Below are 17,291 nucleotides of genomic sequence, written 5' to 3'. Positions count from 1 at the left end.
ATGACCTTCCTTCCATCATAAGGACAAAAGTGGAGCTTTCTGCTGATGATTGCACAATATTAAACTTCATTCACAACTCCTTAGATAATGAAGCAGTCCATGCCCACATGCATCAATACCTGGACAACATCCAGACTTGGGCTGATAAGTGAAAGGTAACATTTGCGCCAAAAAGTATCAATAAAATACCATCTCCAGTAAGAGTGCATAAACACCTACCCATGACATTCAATGGCATTACCACTGCTGAATCCTCCACCATTAACATCCTGGGGGGCACCATTGAGCAGAAACTGAACAGGACCAGCTACCTAAATGCTACTAGAAGTCAGAGGCTGGGTATTCTGTGGCAAGTGGTTCATGTTTTGACTCCTTAAAGTCACTTCACTACCTACAAGGCACAAGTCAGAAGCATGATTCTCTACTTGCCTGGATATATGAGCTTCTTAAGTGCTGTCATAACTGCAAACACCATCCAGGACAAAGCAGTCCACTTGATCGACAGCCCATTCATTGGCTTAAACATTCACTCCCTTCCCCACTGACATAATGTGGCTGCAGTATGTACTTATCTACAGGATGCACTGCAGCAATTCACCAAGGCTTCCTTGGCAGCATCTCCCAAACCCACAATCTCTACCATCAAGGAGGACAAGGGCAGCAGGTGCATGGGAACATCACCACCTCCAAGTGATACACCATCCTGACTTGGTCATATATCACCATTGTGTCATGGTCACTGGGTCCCAATCCTGGAACTACCTATCTAACAGCATTGTGGGAACAGCTTTACCAAATGTACTGCAATGGTTCAAGAAGGTGGCCCACCACCATCTTCTAAAGGGCAATTAGGGATGTGAAGAAAATGTTGACCTTTCCAGCAATGCTCAGATCCCAATAACTAAAAGCCTACAATAGCAAATACAAGCACTTTCAAATACCTACAAATAAAATGAAGCTCTGCAAGAGAAATGTCTCCTAAAGCTTTACAGCTTTAGTTAAGTGTTTAAATGGCAAACTCGGGACTTGTTCTGGTGGTGGGTGGGAACAGGAAGGGATGTTGGATGGTATTTTCGGAAAATGGTATTGGCATTATAATGACATCAGGCTGAATTTTACCGGTCCCTCGACACCGCAGGTCGCGGCGCGGGGGCCAGTAAAATGCTACGGGGAGAGGGCCTCCTACGTCGAGAAGGGCCCACCGCATATTACCGGCGGCAGCGGGACCTCTGTGCACACCCCCGCCCCCTGGCGGCGGGTCCTTCATCAGCATATGTAAATGACGATGTAAAATATTTGAATAAACTTACCTGCAGGCGGTGGCTGTCCCACTCCGATATTATGGCTGCCGTTGGTGCTCCGCGCTAGAGGCCTGCTTAGGTTGGGTAAAAAGAACCGACCCAGACCCGACCGAACCACCGCAGACCCGAGCCTGACCCGGCCTGAGTCCCTCCGATTTTGCCCCGAGCCCGACCCGACCCGAACCCGCCCTGACTCGATCTGACCCGAGCCCGACCCAACCATCCTTTTACTTACCTTCAGACTTGGAATCTCCACGAAGCTGCAGTGCATACGTGATGATGTCATAGTGACGTTACTCGCCCACTGCACAGATTCCGTTTCATCCCAGACTCCTAGCTCAGGTAAGTTTTTTAAAATTTCAACACTTACCAGCAGAGCACTTACCGTGTGTGTCCGGTCCGACCTGACCCGACCCGAGCCCGAACGCCGTAGCCTGAAGATGGGTCTGACCCAACCCGAACCCGACACATGTTGTTGACTCCCGTCGGGTTCGGATCGGGTAGCAGGCCTCTACTCAGCGTGCCTTCGGAACTCCGTATGGAGCAGGGAAATCAACTTTTATTGGATGTGGGGATGGTGGGAAGGGGTTGAAGGGCAAAAGATTGGAACAAACAACTGATGGTCATTTCATTGCTTGAAATGACCATGGGGGGGGGGGGGGGGGGGGGGTTGGGGAAGGGCCTCCATCACTTATCTTTCAATGTATCTTTCTACCCTTTAAAAATGTAACTTATTTGTGTGGGCTTAAAAGGTCTTTAAAAATGGCGTTGGAGCTTGCGCAGTGGCGCCGGACGCTGTTGCCGGGGACGCCTCTATGTCATCGGGGCAGCCGCTCCGCCCCCTCTATTTAAATTAGCCGCCGCAAGTAATATTGTAGGGGCTCAGGGATGGCGCATCCGCACGGGATGCACACCGTTCTTAGAGTCCATCGCCGTGAACTAGATCGCACTCATAAAATTCTGCCCATCATGTGAATATATTCATGAGGTTCTTGCCTGTTTTAGACAGTAGCTCTGGTTACCAGGCATTATGACCGTAGGAAAATCAGACACATTGTAAAAAGCAACAGTAAGTGGGCAGGAGGAAAAAACATTTCATTTCCACCTGCCACTGCCTTATTTTTGAGCACAATAGGGGCAATAAAGAGACAAAAATATTTGTGAGCATTTAATTTGGTGGCATAATTTGTGGTGCAAAAATGTCATACATTGAATGAAAAAGTAACCAAATCATTTGGATTTATTGTCTTCAAGAAATACACACTCTTCCAAAAAGAGCTGAACTCAAGAGGGGAGGTGAGAATAATTGCCTTTTATATCAAGGCAGCATTTGACAGAGTGTGGCATCAAGGAGCCCTAGCCAAATTGAAGTCAATGGGAATCGGGGGGAAACTCTCTGCTATTTGGAGTCATACCTAGCACAAAGGAAGATGGTTGTTGGAGGTCAATCATCTCAGTCCCAGGACATTGTTGCAGGACTTCCTCAGGGTAGTGTCCGAGGCCCAACTATCTTCAGCTGCGTCATCAATAACCTTTCCTCCATCATAAGGTCAGAAGTAGGGATGTTCGCTGATGGTTGTATGATGTTCAGTCCAATTCGCAAGTCCTCAAATACTGAAGCAGTCCACGTCCATAAGCAACAACAGCTGGACAATATTCAAGCTTGGGCTGAGAAGTGGCAAGTTACATTCATTCCAGAGAAGTGCCAGGCAATGACCATCTCCAACAAGAGAGAATCTAACCATCTCCCCTTGACATTCAACGTCATTACCATTGCTGAATCCCCCACTATCAACATCCTGAGGATTACCATTGACCAGAAACTGAACTGGAGCAGCCACATAAATACTGTAGCTACAAGAGCAGGTCAGAGGCTAGGAATTCTGTGGTGAGTAACTCACCTCCCGACTCACCAATGCCTGTCCACCATCTACAAGGCACAAGTCAGGAGTGTGATGGAATACTCTCCACTTGACTGGATGAGTGTGGCTCCGACAACACTCAGGTAGCTCGACGCCATCCAGGACAAAGCGGCCCCCTTGATCAGCACCCCATCCACGATCTTAAACATTCACTCCCTCCACCAACGACACATCCACAACATGCACTGCAGCAACTCACCACATATCTTTTGACAGCACCTTCCAAACTCACAACCTCTTCCACCTAGAAGGGCAAGGGCAGCAGACATCATCTGCAAGTTCTTCTCCAAATCGCACGCCATCCTGACTTGGAAATACATTGCTGTCGCTGGATCAAAGTCCTGGAACTTCCTCCCCAACAGCACTGTGGGTGTACCCATACCAGATGGGTTGCAGCAGTTCAAGAAGGCAGCTCACCACCACCTTCTCAAGGGCAATTAGGGATGGGCTACAAATGCTGGCCTAACCAGTGACACCCACATCCCATGAAAGAATAAAAGAAAACAGACTAGGTTGAACTCTCTTCAAAATGCTGACGATTCTCTTGGAAAAGTCAGTTTCCTTTGCTTCTAGATTGATGCTGGGAAACTTAGACTAATCTATAAATAAATACCTTCAATGAAATGCAGAACTAGGGGTGCATAGAATGGTGGATCAAATAAGTGTAGTAATTTGTGTCTTGGAGTTGAAGCTGAATCTTAATTCCCAAAAACGGGTGAGTGGGTTCGTGTCAGAGGTTAAAATGCAAAAATAAAAAATCTAGAACGGGAAACAAATCCACTTACTTCCAGTTTTCTTGGAGATGGGACGAGAGGCAGGCAACCAACCCATTTGCGGGAAGTGGGTTAGTCATTTAAATGTTATAACGAGGATGTGTGCCTTCATTTTAAAAGTTGTTCTTTTTTAAACCACAAGCAGCCACGTTTCCCAGACCTTGAGAAACTCAGTTTAAAGAAGGCAAGAAAGGCAGAGTCCATGAGGTAAGTGCCTTTACAGTACTGCTTGTGGGCCGGGAGTAGCAGGAGTGCTTCCACTAGGCCCAACATTACCCAGTAACCCCTTGGTGATCTGTTTGCTCCCATTGAACCACCATCGGACATCCCCAAGTGATCTGGATGCCCCCACGATCTCTCACGCCCCCAATACATCTACCTGCTCATGTAGGCTTTTAGCCCTCTGAAGCAGGCATCCTGCCCAAAAAGCCTCCAGCTTGTCAATCAAGCTGCCTGTGAGCAGGAATTTCACCCCCCACCCTCCCAACCCCTTACAGGAGTGCTGCAGTTAAATTCTGCAGGACATTTAGGAAACCCTTTCTTCTAGGTTTCCTGACCTCACAGCAACTCTCCATGCCCCCACCCTGTACAGAACTTGCCTCCAGGCCAACAACTCTATAATTTAAAAAAAATGCAGTGTTTTACATTGCTTTAATTTGAATTAGGAAAAATTGCATTCATTACTGTTTCTGCTAAATATGGTAGAATCAATTTCCTAGCACAAATTAACTACTCTATAATTGTTGTGCCTCTTTCGCTTTCTCTACATCCCACACTTTTGAAAAGATTACATACACAATTAGTTCCTTTCACTACCATGTATGAAATGCTAATGGTATAAAAATGTCATTCTCCAGAAAATTTTAATTCTCTATATCGTTGTTTGATATGAAAGTTGTAGATTACAGTGATTTATGAAATATATATAATCAGCTAACTTGTAATGGGAACAAATGTAATCAATATTTCATTCCAAATAGTTCTGCTGTCCTGAAATATTATAATATAAGATGCTCTCATGCCGTCTTTTTGATGCCCTACTATTACTTTTACATTTTCAATTGGCTCCTCAACCACCATTGCTCAGCTAAGAGTCTGAGAAGGCAAGATCTCCCCCAGGCTTCTGTTAATGCATTTCTAAAAATGCTGATTAGGGAGAGCAGGGTGGAGTATGGCAATTTGCTAATTTGTTTTCCCTCCCTCCCAATGGGTGACTACTTGGTGTTTGCATCCACACCCCCTTCCTTGCACCATCATCAAGACCAGAAAATTGCCATTGGGAAAACTGCGAACTTGAACTCACATCCTACTTGCATGGAGTCGTTCTATAAATCTCTGATAAGAGCGGGTCATTTATTTGACACATCTTTACAGAATTTTCAAGATTAGGAGGCATGCATATTACCTGTAATTAGGTATTCTTTTTTCCCACTTGTTTCAAGCATGACTCCACACACTGCTGATGAAGTGGCAGTAAAAATATATTCAATATTGTGCTCTGGTCCTTTGAACATCTGCGAACAATGAAATTTGCCTGTTAAAATCAGTACAACTCGAGAAATTAGGAGGGTAAAATTTGTTAGAATGTAGGCAATAGCTTGTAAGTAGTGAGATCCAATGATCAGCTGATTTCCATTTAAAAGTCACCAATTTTGATACTCAACAGACCATGATTTCTAAATGGTTTCTTCTTTTACGGTCATAAAGCACAAAATGTTTTTGCTTATGATTTTTCTAGTCTTCTAAATATGCACACTTCAAAATGTTTACTGAAGATTAATTTATAATTCGCTATCCATTCCAGACAGACATCATAAAAGAAGTCTACTTGGTTAATTCATTTTGATGGGAAATGAACTACAGTGGAGATTTTCACTGTTAATGAATTGCTAATGGAATGTAGTTAATTCAGTGACATATCAAACGTCTGTGGAGCCATCAGCTGTGCTTATATGCACGAACACACATATGGCAGACCGGCAGAATTTAAACAATGGCCAAAAACTATTCAGGCAATTGCCAAGGATAACTTTCCCACTGTTATAGAACAATAGGAGAATTATCCATTTTTCCAGATAATCCATCACCTGTGAATAAAATTAGAGCTTCAAAATATGTAATTCTTTAAAATCCATTTTCTAATGTTAGTGAATATTGTGTAGCACCTTAAGTACTATTGTCCATCTTAATATTTTTGTCACAGCCCTGCATTTCCAGCATTATCAAGGCAGTTTCTGCTAATATATGAAGCTTCTATGTCATAGGCGCCAGAATACTCGAACTCTCAGTTATGCCATATGTAAATGATAGGTCTCTTGCTCATTCTCCAATGGAAATTGAAGTTTTCAGATGCAGTGATATTCCATATGCTTTCCATACATTGCATTGGAAGAATTTAAACTGAATTTTGTAGCTGGGCAAGTATTCTCCTTCCATTACTAGTCGATGTTATGACCTCCAAATTCTTTTGTTAAACTGTTTGCCTCCTTATTAATGAATTGCAACTGTGGCAAGTCAAATATTTATTAACTTTGGACGGTGTCCGACTGCAAGTTTTGTTCTTTTTTGCAACCTCTGTACAAGTTAAAATGATCACAAAAATTGCAGGTATTTTAAATGATTCAGTTCCAGGGAAGCAACACATATCCTACAGGAATATCCCAGCCCCATTAGGTCAAAAATATTTTAAACATGGTTTATACCTGCCTTCTCATGACTTGAGATGCACTGGTTCTATATCAATTGTTGCTTTTTCTACAACAATCCAGGATGAGTCAAATAAATTGCATATACTTCTTGTAATGTTTGAAACACTTTCCACAACACTGGTAGGACAAATATTTTCGCCATAAAGCATTTTGCACTGTCCTGGGTATGTGAAATGAGCTTCATTATTTATTTATTTATTCATTCATCAATTTATTTTTTAACTACAGGAATTGCTCCTGCACAGACATCGAGCCTAAGATGGTAGGGATTCCTAATTGTGATACAAGCATTCTTGTTTTTCTCAAGTTAGGGTCACTTTATGGATGTATTAAGGGGGCCATTTAATACTGAGACAGTTTAGTGGTGAATGGACGTTCCTTGCCTGTACAAAGTGGATGTACCAAAACTAAGCCATGCTTTCTTTTACCCCAATAAAGAGATATTAGAATCACGCTTGGGTGGCTCCTCTGTGCAGACTTAAATAAGTAAAATTGCTTGAGATACGGGAACCGCAAACTCATGGATTGCACAAACAATGTCATTCACATTAATGGAAACCATGATTTAAACTGGGGAATCCAATGTATATCAGGACACCACAACATCGACTGGCAATGAGCTCTGATGAAATAATGGTTCTGGACGAAGTTTCAGCTGGGGGTCGGCAAAACCTGTGTATTGTATGAATCCGTAGTATATTGCATCACACATTGACACACTGGCATTTTCTTAATCACTACTGTGCCCATGTTTGTGAAGTGGTACTCCAAGTTTCAGAGAATGCAGGGTGCCAATATGTATACAGCTAAAATAACGTATTTGGTGTGGCTGAGATCTCATGATTTAGTGCACCTCAATTATAACAGACGGGTTAACATAACAAGAGCAGTACATTCCACTGAACTGATCTTTGGGTATCTTACATTGGTAAAAAGATTGATCATGCCCAAATGTGATTAACTTTGGGAAAGAATGGAGACTGGGGAAATGTCACCATTCTCATTAAGGCATTCAGAAGTGTCCACATATTGTTTTTAAAAGTACAATAATAGTGGACAGTGCAGTTTATGGAATGGGAGGCTTGGCGGGCCCTTCCCGACCTGCTCCTGCCGCCATTTTACGTGGTGCCATGGCAGCAAAAAATAGCCCACCCACCCCAGGCCCTAAAGTGGCCAGTTATCGGCAACACTCCTCACACTGAGGACTACACAGCAAAGCCAGAAGACATTCAACAGCTTGACCACAGCAGGCAAGGGAAGGTCCAAAATAATGATGTCCCTTTCTTCCCTCATCCACCCTGAGCATCAGCACACTCTTGGACCCTCTTAAAACAATACTCACACTAACAACTCTTCACACCCCAAACTACTTAAGGGCATCAGCAACTCCTTATTCCATACATATGCCTTAGCACAATTGACTTGCACCATCTCAAAACACCTTCTCCCACTCATACTCAAACCCTTCTTCTCTAATCTCACCTCCTACAATACTCTTGCCAGACACTCCTTAACTGCAACCTTATTTACTTATTTTGCTGTAGAAATTGCCATATAATTCCTAGAAGCAGCTCAGCACCAGTAGGGGCAACCCCAACTAGAGACTCCTGACATCCCAAAAGCAGAAGGCCTTGGACATCCTGGACATCATGGCCTGATTGCTATAGATGCTGAGCCCAGCTGAGGATTGATGGTACCTAATGAGTACCTGAATACCCACAAACTTGCCCTTCTAGCTCATAGCAATACCATGCAATCTTCTGCCCCCTTTTCCTTTATCCTGATGGGGCAACATGTTCATTCCTTCTCATCTGGCATCAGCCATGGGGGCCTTCAATAGCAGATCAGAACTTGGAGGAAGTGAACCATTTTCCACCCTCAACAATATAGCAGGAAGTGGTAGGAGGAGGAGAGCAAATGGCAAGCCATGACACAGAGCCAGAAGACTGATTCAACGCCATCTACCTCATCTTCCAAACCTGCCCTGTTTATCACCCTTGGAAGTTGCTTCCTTTTTCCCAGGCACCAGCCCAGGGAACCTCAACCAAGGGAACGTACATCATTGGTTAAACATGTCCTGTGCAATCTGAATTGGAACTTGGCCAGGGATGATCCCTCCGAATGTTCATCCTTCTTAATTTCTGGGGTATGTACATCCCTTTCCTCAGGCATCACTGGCTTCTCATTATCAAAGCTGAATTGATGGCCTTAATTGCAAAGTTGTGCCACGTGCAATATGTGATGATGATCCTTGCGACCCTTGGGGGCAGGTACTGCAGCTCTCCACCGGATCTGTCCAGTTGCCAAAATATACTTTCCAAATGTCAGATGGTCTTCTCCACATCAAGTCTTGTTGCTGTGTGTGCCTGGTTGTGTGCCCTCCGCCTGAGCTCTCAGTTACCTCAGTCGAGCCTTGAGCATGGCTGTTTGCCTCATCCAGAGGAGCCATCCACAGATATAGTTGTTCTCAAAGATGCCAGTGAGTGTAGAACGGTTCAGAATTAAAGCATTGTGGCTGCTGTTGGTAGATCTTCTGGTTGGCATTGCAGACAGGCAATCTAAACATTCAGTGAATTGAATCCCTCTCTGTTCATGAATGTTAGGGGATCTTCTTTAGGCACCTTCAGTGCAATATGGATGCCATCAATGACACCCTGGGTAATCCAGTAATGTGGTAGAACTCCCTGGCTCTCTCTCTTTGCTGTGACGGCAAAGTGAATAATCTCTGTAGGCCTGCTGAAGAGCCTGGTCGTGACCTGCTGAATGGCTTTCATGGCTGTTCCCTGGCTGATGTTGCACAGGTTCGCTGTGAGACCTTGAAAAGATGCAGTGCCAAAAGATTCAGGTGATGGTCGCTTTCATTTGGACAGACAGATCCATTCTGCATGTGGAGTAAGGCTGAGGATCTTCGCAAAGAGAGCGTCACAGAAATGTGCAATGGCAGCCTTGGGATCTTCAGAGTTCTTCAAGAGGTCTTCGAAGGACCTCTGCTGCTTTTAGACACGTGATCAACGATAGTATCTGGTGTCTTCTGCCATATTGTCTTATTTCTTCTTAGCGCCACATCCTGCTGTTGTTAGTGATCCTCCATAATGATAGCATAGAGAAGTATGCCCAAGGGAAATCTCATATCTGCTTTAAAGTCATGTTGCCCATGTGGAAGGCTGAAGGCCAGAAAAATGTAAGGGCAGGTGAGAATGTAGTACTATGAGGATGTACTGGCAATGAGACTGAAGAAACTGTGTTGCAAATAAAACTGTTTGTGCTGCCAGAAATCAGCGAAGAAAGTCTGTGAACTCTAAAGCTAAGTCTAATTTACCCAGAGCGCAGTAATATGCACATTCACAGCACCACAAGGCAAAGTACCCCATAGAGTTTAGGAGAGTGGATTCGCTGTGCTGCCAGAAAGACAGAGGAAACTGATGTTTAGCACTATAACATTTGTCATTGTAAGAGCTAAAATGGCATAAATAGTGTTAGTCAAAGACTGTGAGGAATTTTCCCCCCATCCCCCCCCATTTTGTTCATTGGAAAAGTTTATTAATTTTGACTGCATGAACACTAGACTCATCTGGATCAAGAATAGCTCAATTGATTGGGGTTGAGTCGTCAGATACACATCACTACACAGCATCACTCACCAACAGAGTAGTCTTGAAAGAACAAATCCTAGTCTGAATTCTGTTCAGAGAATGATTGTTTCAGTTCTAATTTGCATCATCAACTACCATGCAAAGTTCCTGTTTTTGTTTTATTCTTTGCTGTCAGTACCTTTATCTGTTTGATCTCATACTGGATCTTCTGGATGGGATTTCCATAGATGTCATTCCCAGAATTCACTTCTTTACTTGCAACCACTTTCGCCCTTATCACTGGTAAAAAAAAAGAAATACATGAATTAATTTCCTTTAAAACCAAAAGTAGGATATAGTCTAAGCAATTGTGGAGTCAGAAGGGGCAATTTCTCTTTCAGATGATCAAGTAGGATTCTTGGAAGAGTTTGGGAAAGAAACTTCCAACTCAATGAATGAGTATTTGCATAAATAGGTAACAGCAGTTTTATAAAATATGAGTGGATCTCCTGTGGCAGTGCTCATAGTAGGTCTGTTTTTAAGGATATTTTTCTGTTAACAAAAAGCAATTGTGTGTAATTGTGTGTTGCTCTAGGACCACAGTTGTAATTGCAGTGCCAACCTCAGGTCAAACAGAGACAATTAAATTTAGCAGATTCTCATGTCAATTAGAGATCAGACGAGCTTCAATTTTTATATGTTCTCTTTACATAAATGTGACCCCTGTAATTGATCAGAAGGTATTTCTGTGCCTACATGAAATCAAATAAAGGTTGATTTCTCTCAGCAGATTTTCATGTGAAATAGAGGGAAGTTACTCTATTTTTTTAAATTTTATTTTATTTTTAAATCTCCCTTATATAATTTTTTTAAATTATGACTCTGAAGTCAATTAGAATTCCTGTTGGTGGACATGTCTCTGTTGCCTTTGTGACAGAAGTATCTCAAATAATATATAAATAGATGTCTGTAAACACTTTCTATATTTCTGTGTCTTTTGTTTATGTGTCTGAATGTGAAAGTACTTGTTCATGAATAATCCACACGGGTTTATGTCAAAGTAAGAGGGAACTTTTGAGGGCCTGCAAAATCTTCCAGGCTCTGAGGATAACACATTTTGTTGTATTGTTCCCTTCATGTTGGATTCAATCCCTCAGTTTTCCTAACGACATAGAGTAGCATTAGATAGCAATCCTAAACAGAATATTGGCACACGAATTCATGGGCTATTGGGAAAGAGCAGGACTTATTGGAAAGCTCTTGCAAAGAGATGACAAGCACACCAAGGGCTGCGTTTTACCAGCCCTCTGATGTCGGGGGTCGTGGCAGCGGGCCTGGAAAATTCTTCCGGGAGAGGCCCGCCATTACCCCCGACACCGGGAAGGCCCCGCCACATTTTACCGGTGCAAGGTCCTCGGTGCAGCCCTCCCGCCGCTCGGTGGTGGGGCCTTCATTTTAATATCCAAATGATATTAAAATTAAAGAATAATTACCTACCTGGTAGCGATGGCCGTCCCATGCTGATATTCCGGCCGCTGGCCGGAACTCCATTTGGAGTTCCGAGGCGTGACGCTGGTGAGAGAGAGGAGTGAAAATTTCAGGGCGGTAAGGGGAGCGGGGGAGCAGGGAAAAGTGCTCCGATTGGGTGTAGGGATGGTGTGGGGATTGAGGGTCAAAGGTGCTGAAGTTGGGGGTGGGGGGTGAAAGTTCGACATTTAAAAAACTGGTTTTCAGGGGGTATAGGTTACTTCATATATTGATAACTCAGTGGGGCGGTGAGGTGGTGGGAAAGGGGATTGAAAGTTTCAGCAGCATTATATTTTTCATTTCTGTGCGGCAGCACCACCTTTATAAATTTAAATCTTCCTGAAGGACTTGAAGCCCTTTAAAAATGGCACCGGTGCCTGCGCAGTGGCACCAGGGATGGAGCGGCCGAAATATCGTGGGGGCTCTGCTACGGCAGATCTGCGTGGGAAGACCGCCAAGATCAGAGTGCGCCACTGCGATTGGCGGTGCACTCATAAAATTGAGCCCCAAGAGTTCTAATGTAGTCCTTCTATGCTGTAAGATTCTATAAATTACACACTTTCACCTCCGAGATCTGAGAACAGGCAGTTTGCTGAATAATTCCTTGCATCATTGTAAATTCTTTGATTACTTTGACTATGTTAATTTAAAAAAATCATAACTCCAGACAGACCACCCAAAGAGAATGAAATTTTCTATTTCAATGTATACACAAATTGGATTGGTCATGAGTACCAACCAACAGGCAGGATTTCTCTCCCACAAGCAAATATCCTCTTGAACAAATTACAGCGAATGCTTTGGCTCAGAGTAGAAAAAGTAAAACAAAAAAATTATATCTGTGCAAGGGCTGCTTTTGTAAATATCTCATATTCCCACTATGTTGTCTGTTGGAGAACGATCTTGGAAGTGTTTATAAAATACCTTCAGTATCAGCGTAGACGAATAGTGTTTTTGAGAGTTACGTGGACAGAGTACAGGATCTCACTGTTCCACATGGTGGAGGATTTTGCTGATCCATGACCTTCAAAGTTGTAAGATGTACCCATGCATACAGCATTATGAATTGATGTGTACGCTGTTGTGTATTCTACGATGACAGTTGTGGCACTCGTGTGCACGTAGCACTACTTACGTGAAACCACTGCTTAGAGGTTCTCACTGTTACTGTTGCTTTCAAAATGGTGGAAGCACTGCAACCCTTACAGTATGTCTTCAGCATGGACACAATATAAACATAGCATAGTGCCAGTGGCAAAGATGCAATATCAAGGCAGTACAAATGTCTTGTTGCCGGCCACCTATTTTCAAATGAGTTTCAGTTTTATTTATGTAGCCAATGTCTGATAGAGATCTAAGGTGCCAGGAATTGTGCTCCTTTTTTTAAATAGTTATTTCAGAAAACAGGCATTTAGAAATATTGAAAATTAGGCTGCGTTTGCTGACAACGCAGCCACTAGGTGGCGCTGCACTGCCACATGCACAAATGCAGCCTGTTCAACTAAAGCATCAGTCAGCAATATTGAAAATATTTCTCCTAGCGAAACACACCCAAGTCTGAAAGAAAACAGTAGTCTAAATGCAGGAATTGCTATCTGTCTCACTTAAAATGATTTTCACAATTTATTTTATTTCACTGGGCACCTTTTTGATGATGCACCAAAACATTCTAATGCCATAAAATCCATTGCCGATTGAGACTCCGGGCTGAATTTTATGAGGCCTCCGGCGTCGGGGGTCAGGGCAGGGGTCCTGGAAAACTCTTCTGGGAGAGGCCCGCCACGACCCCAGACACCGAGGAGGCCCCGCCGCACTTTTCTGGTGGCGGCGAGTTGGCGGCGGGGCCTTCATTTGTCTACTAAAACTTAGGCTGCGTTTGCTGACAACACAGCCACTAGGTGGCGCTGCACTGCCACATGCACAAATGCAGCCTGTTCAACTAAAGCATCAGTCAGTGATGTTCAGGCAGCTGCCAGGACTAAAGATGGCGCTACTTAAATAATCACACAAAGGCAATGCAAACACATGGCCGGAGAGATCGGCTGGCTGGGGAATGGCCGGAGAGAGCGGGCAGGGGGGAGAGGGAGGGAATGGCCGGAGAGAGCGGGCGGGGGTGGAGGGGGAGGAAATGGCCGGAGAGATTGAGGGGAGGGGGGGGAATGGCCGGAGAGAGCAGGTGGGGGGGGTGCAGGAGGAGAGCGCACCCATCGTCACCAAGGTCTTCGGCCGCTCCCTCCCCCGCTCTCCCCACACACCACACCCTCTCCCCCCATACCCCGCTCTCTCCCCACTTCTCCGCTTGCTCTCTCCAGCGTTATGTGATGACGTCCTCTGGGCATGCGTGTACCAGTCCTGGCAATTTACGTGATGTCATCCGCGCATGCGCCGTCTGGTCCTGGCAATGTGGAACGCAGTGCACGCGCAGAGAGCAGGAGCCCATTTGCGCATGTGCGCAGGTTGGCGCAGTCGGATGACGTCCCTGCCAGTTGCGTTGTCAAGAATCACTTTGTAAAACTTATGCAAAAAAATGTTAATTAACTTACCTGGACGGGATGGCCATCCCACACCGATATTCCAGCTGGCGGCTGGAAGTCCCGTGCCTTCTGATCCCCGTTTGGGGATTCAAGGCAAGACACTGGTGGGGAAGGGGGAAGGAGTGAAATTATCAGGGCGGGGTGGCAGGGGAGCGGGAAAAACACTTTGAATTGGCTGTGGGGATGGTGGGAAGGGGTTGAAGGGCAAATGTGATGAGGCTGGGGGGAAAGTTCGGGTTGGGAATGAAAGTAAATAGGTAAGTAATAGTAAAGTAGTAGGCCAATAAAAAAAAAACAGTGAGGGGTTGGAAAAGGGCCTCCAGCTTTCAATTTTTTTTGATGAGAATGCACAGAAATCTAACTTTAAAAATTACATTTTTTCCTAAGGGCTTGAAGCTCTTTAAAAATGGCGCTGGCGCCTGCTGCCGGGGACAGAGTGACCCCGCCCCCCCCCCCCCCCACGTCATCAGGGGCAGCCATTCTGCCCCCTCCATTTAGATGAGCTCCCGCTTGAAATATCACGGGGGCTCAGTGGCACGCAAATTGCACGTGCACCGCGCCTTCTTGGCAGCGAATTATAAAATTCAGCCCTCAAAATTAATCTAGAAAATGCTCAACTGATTGACAATGAGGGCTGTCTCAATGAAACATGGCCAATTGCTTGTGGCTGTTAATATTCCTACCAGTGATAAAAGCTCATTTTCAGTTCTCCATATATTACCGACGTTAATATAATCACAATTCTGAAAGCATCAAAAGCATTCCCGACTGGCCGCACTCAAAAAGGTGAATGCAGCTAACTTCAGTTTCTAATTGAATCTGATGTATTATTTTGTTGAGAATATGTTTTTTTGATGCTCTCCGGATTGTAATTTAACTATTGCCTATGTTATTTGCTTACCGATTTTCAGTACATGTGAGATTGTAGATTGTAAAGACCTACATTTATTTAGCTCCTTATGGAGTCTCTCAAACATCTCAGAATTTTCAATTTGATTTATGAGTGGGTCTGGGGTTTCACTTTGGATTGACATTGTGTGCAATAAATGTGGATAATGATGCATCAGAAGCAGACAGGAACCAACTTGAATAAAGACAAAATCACATCACTGCCAGGTCTCAAGACCTCAGTCTAAGTGGCAGCAGTATGAAAGCTTGCTTAATGCAGCAAATTCACAACAACCACTGAATTTAATGGGGATGGGGCTAGAATAATTATTTGTTCAACTTTTTCAGTGAAGGTCTATGGAACAGCACCAAAGTCCCAGCAAATGATAGTGTGGCATAGATGACATGGCATACATGACAGTCACTTACACCATAATCTGCTGTAATTTCTGCACCATAATAATGGCATATGCCATAGATGTGCTGTTACTATGGCGCAGGTTTTCAACAAATGCAAGCCCAATCCATTGTTTTTAAATTAAACCAATATTGAGTAGGACCACAGAACATAAGAACATAAGACTAGCAGCCGGAGTAGACCATATGGCCCCTCGATACTGCTCCACTACTCAATACAATCATGGCTGATCTTCTGCCTCAATTCCACTTTCCCACCCCCTCCCCATATCCCTCAATTCCCTGAGACACCAAAAGTCTGTATCTCAGCCTTGAATATACTCAACGATGGAGCATCCACAACCCTCTGGGGTAGAGAATTCCAAAGATTCTCAACCCTTTGAATGAAGAAATTGCTCCTCATCTCAGTCCTAAATGTTCATCTCCTTATCCTGAGACTTCCCCCTGTGTTCTAGATTCCCCAGCCAGGGGGAAACAATCTCTCAGCGTCTTCCATGTCAAGCCCCTTCAGAATCTCAAATGTTTCAATGAGATCACCTCTCATTCTTCTAAACTCCAGAGAGTCTCTCATCATAGGACAACCTTCTCATCCCAGGAACCAGCCTAGTGAGCCTTCACTGTACTGCCTCCAAGGTGAGTATATCCTTCCTTAGATATGGAGACCAAGACAGAGTATAGTACTCCAGGTGTGGTCTCATCAAAGCCCTATAAAATTGTAGCAAGACTTCTTTGTTCTTGTATTCAAATCCCCTTGCAATAAAGGCCCAAATACCATTTGCCTTTTTAATTGCTTGCTGTACCTGCATGCTATCTTTCTGTGCTCCTTGTATAAGTAAACCCAAGTCTCTCTGAATATCAACATTTAGAAGTTTCACACCTTTTAAAAATACTCTGCTTTTTTATTCTTACTACCAAAGTGAATAACCTCACACTTACCCACATCATACTCCCTCTGCCACCTTGTTTCCCACTCACTTAACCAGTCTATACCTCTTTGCAGCCTCTTTGTGTCCTCCTCACAGCTTACATTCCCACCAGCTTTGTATTGTCAGCAAAATTGGACGTATTACTCTTGGTATATTTGTCTGTTATTAATATAGATAATAAATAGTTGAGGCCCCAGCACTGATCCTTGTGACGCTCCACTAGTTATACCCTGCCAACTTGAAAATGCCCCATTTATCCCTACTCTCTGCTTCCTGTCCATTAACCAAACCTCTATCCATGCTAATATATTACCCCCAAATCCATGTGCACTTATCTTGCTTACTAACCTTGGGTGTGGCACATTATCGAATGCCTTTTGAAAATCCAAGTATACTACATCTACTGGTTCCCCCTTATCTACCCTACCAGTTACATCCTCAAAAAAGTCAAACAGTCTAAAAGTCCCCTTATAAAACCATATTGAATGTCTGATCATATGATGATTTTCTAAGTGCATTGCTAAGACTTCTTTAATAGTAGATTCCAGCCTTTTCCTGATGACTGATGTCAGGCTAACTGGCCTGCAATTTCTGGTTCTCTCTCTCGCTCTTTTCTTGAATAGCGGTGTTACATTTGCTAACTTCCAATCACTGGGACCGTTCTAGTATCTAGGGAATTTTTAAAATCATAATCAGTGCATCCACTATCTCTGCAGCTACCTT

General features: G+C 43.8%; 1 protein-coding gene across 1 annotated transcript in view; it reads right to left on the bottom strand.

The window, feature by feature from the left end:
• The window catches only part of timp2a (TIMP metallopeptidase inhibitor 2a), a 67,070-nt gene that overhangs the window by 10,430 nt on the left and 39,349 nt on the right, over nucleotides 1-17,291 (bottom strand). Inside the window, exons 2-3 of the mRNA XM_068058346.1 lie at nucleotides 10,476-10,576; nucleotides 5,402-5,510 (exon numbers count right to left, since the gene is read on the bottom strand). Of these exons, the coding sequence (XP_067914447.1) occupies nucleotides 5,402-5,510; nucleotides 10,476-10,576 (210 nt within the window). The remainder of the gene's footprint in view (nucleotides 1-5,401; nucleotides 5,511-10,475; nucleotides 10,577-17,291) is intronic.

This window comes from Heterodontus francisci, chromosome 26 (assembly GCF_036365525.1).
Source record: "Heterodontus francisci isolate sHetFra1 chromosome 26, sHetFra1.hap1, whole genome shotgun sequence".
In the NCBI taxonomy this organism is placed as follows: domain Eukaryota; kingdom Metazoa; phylum Chordata; class Chondrichthyes; order Heterodontiformes; family Heterodontidae; genus Heterodontus; species Heterodontus francisci.
This window is presented reverse-complemented; position numbering and strand designations above follow the sequence as displayed.